Below are 9,264 nucleotides of genomic sequence, written 5' to 3'. Positions count from 1 at the left end.
TCAAGGCGCGGGAGACGTCCTCGCTCCGTACGTGTGTTGAACGCGGAGGTGCCGTCCGTTCGGCGCTAAGATCTTCGGTGATTTGGATCACGACGAGTACGACTCCATCAACCCCGTTCTCTTGAACGCTTCCGCTCATGATCTACAAGGGTATGTAGATGCACTCCTCTCTCCCTCATTGCTAGATGACTCCATAGATTGATCTTGGTGATGCGTAGAAAATTTTAAAATTCTGCTACGTTCCCCAACAGTGGCATCATGAGCTAGGTCTATGCGTAGTTACTATGCACGAGTAGAACACAAAGCACTTGGGTCAGATGATGCAACAAATTATAGAAGCATTGTAGGTGCATTATAGTACTTGACTCTTACACGTCCTGATATTTCATATTCTGTTAACAAAGTATGTCAATACTTGCATGCTCCTACTACTTCTCATTGGACAACAGTCAAAAGGATTTTGAGGTATCTCAAGTTTACAGAGGGACTTGGTCTTCAGATTGTCAAGTCTTCATCTATGCTTGTGTCAGCCTACTCTGATGCAGATTGGGCAGGGTATGCTGATGATAGAAGGTCAACAAGTGGTTTTGCTGTATTTCTAGGAACAAATCTTGTGTCATGGAGTGCAAGAAAACATGCAACAGTCTCAAGGTCAAGCACTAAGGCTGAGTATAAAGCTTTGGCTAATGCAACGGCTGAAGTAATGTGGATTCAGACATTGTTACATGAACTTGGAATTAAAGTTCCACAGGTTGCAAGATTATGGTGTGATAATATTGATGCAACCTATCTTTCAGCTAATCCTGTTTTTCATGCACGGACAAAACATATTGAAGTTGATTTTCACTTTGTCAAAGAAAGAGTGACACGCAAACTGCTTGATATAAGGTTTATTCCAACAAGTGATCAACTTGCTGATGGATTCACAAAGCCTCTGACAATGAGGAGGTTATATGATTTCAAGTACAATCTCAACCTTGGCAAACAGGGTTTAGATTGAGGGGGAGTGTTAGAATACAAATTGTATAGGGATAGGAAAGTGGTTTAACTTGTATCCATGTCTATCTCTTCTTCTCTCCTGTATCTTCTGTAAACCTCCTGAGAGGATCATGATCGATCTCTCAACTTGTACATCAAGGCATTGGCCATATATATACATCGCGGCCCGAGACAAAGGGTTCTACGCTTCCTCATACAACGGCCCGTCACGCGCTATGACCAGCTCGCGCACGTTTGCGCCTTACCTTTGCCGTGTTGTAAATTCATTATTTGATAAAATCTAAGAGCATAAATCAACTCTTATAAAAAGCATAAATCCATTCTTTTGAAGAAGAGAGCATATCTCACATGAATGTTTTTTTTTCTTCTGTAATCCAAAGAGGCTCTGAAGGAAACCACAACCCTTATTCCGGCCCATTTCACTCTCTCTCTCTCTCTCAGTCTCTCTCCTACGACCCCGGCCCAAGAGGGAAACCACAACCACCCCACCTCCCCTCTTCCTCCTCCTCCCCAAATCACAAACACCGAAGAAGAGAGGAGACGAGAAAGGGGATCGCCGCCGCCGCCGCCGCCGTCGCCCAGGATGACGTCGATGCTGTCCGCGTTCTCGTCGTGGTTCGTGAACCCGCGCCGCAACCCGCTGGCCCGCATCCACATGCTCACCATCTCCAACCGCCTCAAGAACTACGGTAACCTCCGATCCGATCCGATACTTCGTCGTCTCAATCGTACTGTAGATCTGATCTCCGCGCGAGACCTGGTGATCTGAATGCGTGCGTGCGTGATTGCTCCAGGCCTGAGGTACGACGACCTGTATGACCCCTACTTCGATCTGGACATCAAGGAGGCGCTCTGCAGGCTGCCCCGGGAGGTGGTCGACGCCCGCCACCAGCGTCTCAAGCGCGCCATGGACCTCTCCATGAAGCACCAGTACCTCCCCGACGACGTCCGGGTCCGTCCCTCTCCCTGCCCCCTCCCGCCCCGCCCTCTAATCTGCGCGGATCTTTCTCGATTCGCGTGCCCACGTGCCTCCGGTTTGTGGGATGTGGATATGGCGTACGATTTACCTGATCGATCCTGGCCTTCTCGAGGGCCTGTGCGGTAGCTGCGATTTCTCTTTGTGTTATGGCTGATGAGAAATTGGATCTTTTGCCCCACTTTACTTCTCCATAAGATCATTTGCCCCCCCCCCCCCTGAGAGGCTACCGGGTGGGGCCCGGGGCCACTGTCATTGAGACAATCACAGGGCAAATCATCCAATCCCCCGGCTGATGGTTGCGCGTCTAGCGAAATGAATGGGGAAAGTGAGGTGCATAGTGCATTTCGGTTGCGTATGTGGTCTAGATGAATCTACTGGGATGGTGTCTCGGATGCTCCATTCGGTTCATCCACGCTGCATTGCAATTCGCACTATTGTTTGTTGCCTAAGAAACCGGTGAATTAGATGCTGGAGATTTCAATAGTTTGGAGGAGAGAAGTTGTACCCAGCAATTATGGAATTCATATCTGAGTGAGAAATGGTCATGGTTTAGGTTTGAATAGAATTTGAAATGTCACATGAGAATAAAGGATTAGGTTTGATAATAAAGCATAAAATTGTTGAAATCTATTATATTATACTAGCGAGTCAGATTATTGTTCACAATTTTTGCACGGTTTAATTAGTCCTGTGGTCTTATGGTGTCATTTTTCAGTATGTAGTTTGAATCGCTATTTATGATGCATCGATTGTTTCGAGGTTTATATGTATTTTGGTGTACAAAGTTCTTTCTCTGGATGCATTTTGCTTAGATGGGTTTGAATGAATACCCAGCCTGTTGATTTATTCTTCAGTGCTGAAGATGTTATAGATTATTTCCCCCCTGAAGATCCATTAACTCATATGACCTGTGAAGTGCTGATGTGTGAGAAACAGGTCATTATGAACTAACCATTCTTTCAGGTTCAGTAATCAGCTGTTGATTACCATTACACTAGCTATTATCAAACATATGTAATAAACACAGGTCTTCTGAAACCTTTATTTTTTCTGTACAGGCACTACAGACACCATTCAAAAGCTATTTGAGCGACATGCTGGCTCTGGTAAGTGCATTTGCTGATGCTTGCCTTTTGTATTTTCATGTATTAATAACTTACGATATTCTGTATGCTGCTTTGAAATATTTACCCACTTCAAGTACAAGTGTGCTACATTTCGGTCATGCTGTAGACTTCAGCCTTGCACTTTTCTGCATCACCGTGTTTATGCAACATGTATAGATTAGCTTCAACTGCCAATCCGTTAATAGTGTTTGGTACTATGAGCCGGACGGAGAATGGACCTTCTGATACAAACTCATTTGTCTGATTTGACGAATGGAGTGGGTTGATCCATCATCCCAAAACCATTGGATGGCCCCATGATTGGGCAATCCATCATAGGATGAGGTGTGATGCCTCAAATTAAACACCCTATGTGTTTTATGTAAAGCAGTTTCATCAAGTTCCTCCCTAAACCATGCTATCTTGTAGTTTTCTTATCCTTTACATCTTTGACCCTGAATATTAATCTCGCTCCTTACTTTTCTTGGCCATTTTGCATTTAGAGCATGTTTTGTGAGATGAGTAGTTGAGTACAAGATGGTACAAGCATACAGCCATAAAATTTGTGAATTCATGATCTATGTATGTAAGGTGGGACTGATGTATATAGCATCCCAACACCTCTGCCAACTTAGTTTGGCAGTTCCTAGAACTAATTATTATTTCTACATACAAGTATTTCTCCAAACAAGACTGGTGTTAACCTAAATAATTCCTGGGCTTCAAGCCGGTGTTTTGATATTATCCTGTGAAGCTATTTACCATTTCAATACCATTAAGACCTGTTCCAAGTTGGCTAATGTTTTGATCTCACATTCTGTTGCAGGTGAAAAAGGAGGCAGCAGAGCGTAAAGCACTGGGAGCCCTTCCTCTCTACGAGAGAACCCTTCCTTGAAGACATTTTCCTTGATATGCGCCACAGCTTTTGCTCCTTGTAGCATCACAATGCATGAAATAAAATGCAGATTATGACACTGTTCCTCCTTCGGGTTTCATGTCCATTGCCTGTAGCAGTTTCTTGTGCCCCTTCCCAAATTAATTGCGACAGAATTTCTGTTGCTGTTGCTGATATAAAAGTTTATTTTGGTTGATGGAATTGTTGCTATAGAAGTCTGAACAACTCTGCTCTTGGTCTTTTTTCCATTGAGCAACGTTTTTGTTGCTTGCTTCTGGGTTTACGCTGCCCATTTCGACAGATCTGTGGTGCTAGTGATCTGCTATGTTCCGTGAATTGTTCTTCCGAGCTTGCCTACAGATGTTTCTTTCTCAAAGTTCTACAGTGCCGTAAACCAACTACAAATTGTCCTAGTAAGAACTTGAAAGAAAATCCAAATATGCATGCACAAGAGGGTGCATAAGGTATCATTGTTCATACTCCAACTAGCCCGTTACCTGTCCCCTGTCTTCTCACCCCCCATGTTGGGGTAAATCACCCTGTTGCAGTACGTTTTGTTTTGTTTTGTTTTTCAAGTTCTTCCTTCTCCGTTTCATCTCCATTGGGTCAAGCTTGCTCGTGAAGGATGCCGGTGCTCTTGCATGGCCCCCGCATGTGCTTTACGTCTTATACGCTGATGTCCTTTCCCTATTCAGGATCATGCTCTCATCAACACATGTAGCATGCACGTCAGGCCATGGTGCCCTAGCGAGGCTCCATTAACGTGGATCGCTGATCACCGGTGAGAGAGGGATCTGGGCCGTGGTTGCCGGAGATGGGCGTGGAGTCAACTGGCTGGAGGTTCGGGGGGAAGGAAGGCGATGGCCCATTGTGCCTTTCTCTTTTGGATCTCTTTTTCACTTGTTCTGAAATTTTAGAGATTCCTCCGTTCCTAAATATAAATATTTTTAGAGATTCTAGTATAGACTACATACAAAGCAAAATGAGTGAATTTACACTCTAAAATATATCTATATGTATATATCCGTGTGTAGTGCTTTGAAATCCCTAAAAAGACTTATATTTAGGAACAGAGTAAGTACTTTTCACGATGATAACTTAGTTTGTTTTGGTAAAAAAAAGTTTTTTTATAGATTAAAGGAAATATTTTAGTCAAGTCGTTCCTCGGTGACGTCCTTCCTGGTGGGAAGCATTACATGACTGTTGCCAATCCAACAAGCAGAGCGTTGGCTAGTTCTACCATAGCAAGCAACGAAAGATGTGTCACGAGAATTTGTTTTATTGAGACTCTTCTGGTTTTCTCTCAAGGATGATGCGGAAGTATGGTTTAATTGATTACCATACGGTAGTATAATCAGCTGGAAAATGTGTGCAGAGAGGTTTGTGGCTAAATTCCTTCCTGGCTCTAAAATCACCAAACTAAGAAGAAATCTTAATTCCTTTGTTCAAGGAGTAGAAGAGAGTTTATATGAAGCTTGGGAGAGATGCTCTAAAATTTTAAATCTTTTCCCTAACCATGGTTATGCTGACTGTTATACACCATATGTTCTATCATGGAATTAATGATGAATCCAAGTCTACTCTTGATTTGAGTGCAAGTGGGCGTTTTATGGCTTTAAATCTTGAAGAAGGAAAATCACTCATCGAAATAATTATGACTACTAAGGAGCAATGGAATATTGAATAACCAGTGAAGCCAACATGAAAAATCTATCATGTTGAAGAAATGGAAGAATTTGAAAATGTTGCTCAAGAAAAAGGTAAACCTATTGAATAAGTTATTAATGAAAAAGTGGATATATTTAGTATTTATCAACAGGAAGACGAGCTTAGAGAGACGATGAATAAATTTAAGCTTCACCAAGAGAATTTCAACAAGGATCTTCGAAGGTGTATTTACCATAATGAAAAGGTTATATCTTATCTCTCTGAAGAAGTAGATGGCTTGAGTCATGCCATAAAAAATCTTGATAAACATTCCTGCATGATAGAAACTCAATGCTCGCAAATTTCTGAAACTCAATCTTCGATTCTTGCCCAACTTGATAAAGATAATCTTGTTTCTTATAACTGGATTGACACTCGTAGTGGTAAAAAAAGGCATGACCCTAAAGGACCTGCATGGTACGAGAAGGAACAAGCAGCAAACAGGAGAGAAAGTCAGAGCCAGACCCAAGAAGATAAAGAAGTCCTCTACGACAATCCAGAACAGGAAGAACCCGTCCGACAAGATGCACAAGATAATGAAGTAGAAGGGGAGAATGACAAACAAGTTGATCCCAACACAGAAACCGTCGATGGTGAATGAAGAAGAAGAAGCTGCCGCAGAAGCTGATAGAACTGTAGAACCTAGGTGGAAAAAGAGACTAGACCACCCTATCCAACAAGGGGTGGAAACAATCAAGCTTCGAGGAATCAAGATAAAGGTAAAGAGAAGGAGAAAGAAAAAGATAAATGTAAAACAAAGAAAAACCTCCCTTACCCTATAACTGTTAGACCACCTTCAAATGATGAACTCTTGAAAATCTTAGAGTTCCATTGCATGTGACCGAAATATTAAACATTCCCACTTTTGCTAAGTTCATGTGTGATATTGTTAACAATAAAAGAAGTTTGAATCTGAAAGAATAGGTGACTATGATAACAAAGTACCCATTTGAGGACAAGGTACCTAGGAGACCCAGGTATACGTACAATCTCTTGTTCAATTAGTAATCTCGATATAAATAACGCTCTTTGTGATATTGGAGCTGGAGTCAGTGTGATGCCCCTAGCTCTCTATCACAAATTGAATTTGGAGAATGCGTTCCCACAGGTATAACCTTGCAGGCACCATACATCGGCGGCTTGCCAGGCCACGAGGCAGAGCAGCGGGTCCGCGCCGAAGACAAGGCCCAACCACCATACCAAATTGCCGACACCTCCTCATCCTGCCGCCATCACCATGGATCTGGTAGCTTAGCTAGCTTGCTAGTACTTGATTGATCGGTCGATCTTGGTCGGGAATCAAAGGAGATGAGGATGGATGGAGGTTTATATATGTAAAAACAAATCAAAGCTTAAAAATGTACTTTTTATGATGATAGCCTAGTTTGTTTTGGTATAGAAGGGATTCTTATGTATCAAAGGAAATAGTTTATGTCAAGTCCTTGCTCATGGGAAGCATCTACATGACTATTGCCAATCCAAGAAGCAGTGCGTTGGCTAGTTCTACCATATAGCAAGCAAAGTTGTGTGGCTACAAGGATTTTGTTCTCTCTGCTAATCTTCACAAACCTCATGTAGCTAGTAACCAAATTACTGACCTGATGTATGTTATGGACCAAACGACACAGAACTGACTATAAATTACAACGTAAAATGGTAGGTGAGAAAAAGAAGCATTCTCCCTGTCAATAACTTTTTTTTTCGAGGGACTGTCATGAATATTTTGGACTGCACCAACTAAACACCCCAAGGCCAAGCCAGCTAGCACTTGGCATGCTACACATACACTATCAAGGGAAAGGTAACATCAGCTTTGTACAAAATATCAGTAGAGTTTCCTCTGTTTTAAGGACATCCAGAACATGCAATTAATATATTCTACAAGCTCCATAATAGGTCACATGCATAATCATATCTAACAGTTAACCAAATATGAATCTCAACAAAATATTTCTAGCAAATGAATAGTTAACCGACATATGGTGAAATAAAAGCTTCAAATACTCCATAACAGTTCAACACGACATAATGACCTCTAAAGTGTTATCAACAACATAGCCCTAATGTAAGGTATAAATGCGTGGGTTGTGCAGTGAAGAATAAACTGAAGGTGCTACTCCCATAGCACCTCGATGCATGCATGTTGCGGCAAGGTTTACCTGGAAACATTAAAAGAACAAGAGGGTGAGTACAAAGACTCAACAAGTACATAAAGGATTAATAAACAATGCACATGTCAAAACACTAAGTCTCTATTCAGCATCATGCACTCATCAACACATGTGTTGGTGTAATACATGCTTACATGGTCATCTCATCTCATTTAATTGGGTATACAGGTATCACTTGAGTGGACCCTCGTCGGCATCTACTCACTCCAACATGTGGAGATTGCCTCCAAAGTGGGCGGCAACCCTACCTTGTAGTTCTCAATGTGCCTACAGAAGTAGGCTACACTTTTTCCATTGCCATCATGAGTGCAAAGTCAAAATTAAGACCAACCAAACACCCCCTTAGTAGCCTCATTGTGCCCTTAGAAACGAGTTCTTTTTTCATCCCGGTGACATTCAAGAAATAAACACTTTCTTCCATTGCTATCATGAGTGCAAAGTCAAATTTAAGGTGACCATTGAAGAGTGACACTACAAGCAGTGTGTGAGGCTACCTAATTGATGCCTGAACCAAACATATGCAAACTAGCTAGAAACACGAAACTAACCCATCTTGGGCAGAAAACTAAAGGTGATATCCCCACAAGTAAAAGAAAAAAACACACAAAAGGTGGTATGCAACAATAGCTGCAAAACAGATCATACCTAGTTTCAACATCTACATGTGAAAAGATCGCCATTCAAGTCAAAATCGCGGAGATGCTTGGTGCCTGAAACAGCATGTTGACAGCTAGCAGTTGTAGAACGAAACCGAGCATCTCTTGCAGCCCTGTTATCTATCTGAAGCCTCCTATGTTGTTCTGCCAAGAACTCATCGCTGTAAACACCGGCCTCGATATGAAATGTCATCAGCTCCAGCACTCTCGCGTTCAATACAAAGAATTCGGCAAAGTTAACATGCGGCCACGTGCCCAGATATGTTTCCAGCACCACAATCTTCAGACGGATGTCATGGCATCTTATAAAATCCTTGTGTTTACGACGCCACCAATTTGTTTCGGATGATACACTGGACTGAAAATAAAGATAAATAAAAACATTAACTATGCTTGCATGCATGAATAGCTAGAATACCAAAGTTACGAAATCACCACCTTGACGTGTAGCTCCTCCAAGTTTGGAAATAATCTCATCAAGCGGACAATGTTGTCCAAAATAAGTTGGTCCATATTGACGGCTATACTCCTGACATTATTGCGCACCACCTTAGTCGTCGGGCTATCATCAAACAATCCCTTAATGCAGCATGTGTTACAAAATTAGGCCAAGGGCGGATGAAACACAATTTCTCCTCAAAGAAGAAACTAATACAAGTATAATGCAAGTTAACTGGAAGCCTCTCCCTGAAGACAAGACATATAAATTAAGGCCATGATTAATTAGTAACCTGACGAAATCCCTGCAAAT

General features: G+C 42.0%; 1 protein-coding gene across 1 annotated transcript; it reads left to right on the top strand.

Moving 5' to 3' along the window:
* The first annotated feature begins 1,430 nt into the window (after nucleotides 1–1,430).
* Nucleotides 1,431–4,175, top strand: LOC125527183 (cytochrome b-c1 complex subunit 7-like). Its single transcript, XM_048691738.1, has 4 exons — nucleotides 1,431–1,688; nucleotides 1,794–1,951; nucleotides 3,037–3,084; nucleotides 3,911–4,175. Exons 1-4 carry the CDS (start codon nucleotides 1,583–1,585, stop codon nucleotides 3,977–3,979), a joined length of 381 nt encoding a protein of 126 aa, XP_048547695.1. The 5' UTR covers nucleotides 1,431–1,582; the 3' UTR covers nucleotides 3,980–4,175.
* Nucleotides 4,176–9,264: the final 5,089 nt, after the last annotated feature.

This window comes from Triticum urartu, unplaced genomic scaffold, assembly GCF_003073215.2.
Source record: "Triticum urartu cultivar G1812 unplaced genomic scaffold, Tu2.1 TuUngrouped_contig_3171, whole genome shotgun sequence".
In the NCBI taxonomy this organism is placed as follows: Eukaryota; Viridiplantae; Streptophyta; class Magnoliopsida; order Poales; family Poaceae; genus Triticum; species Triticum urartu.
This window is presented reverse-complemented; position numbering and strand designations above follow the sequence as displayed.

Coding starts and splice junctions, on each gene's coding strand:
- LOC125527183 (XM_048691738.1), top strand. CDS start 1,583: ATGACGTCGATGCTGTCCGCGTTCTCGTCGTGGTTCGTGAACCCGCGC. Junction 1,952..3,036: donor ACCTCCCCGACGACGTCCGG/GTCCGTCCCTCT, acceptor TTTTCTGTACAG/GCACTACAGACACCATTCAA. Junction 3,085..3,910: donor TGAGCGACATGCTGGCTCTG/GTAAGTGCATTT, acceptor ATTCTGTTGCAG/GTGAAAAAGGAGGCAGCAGA.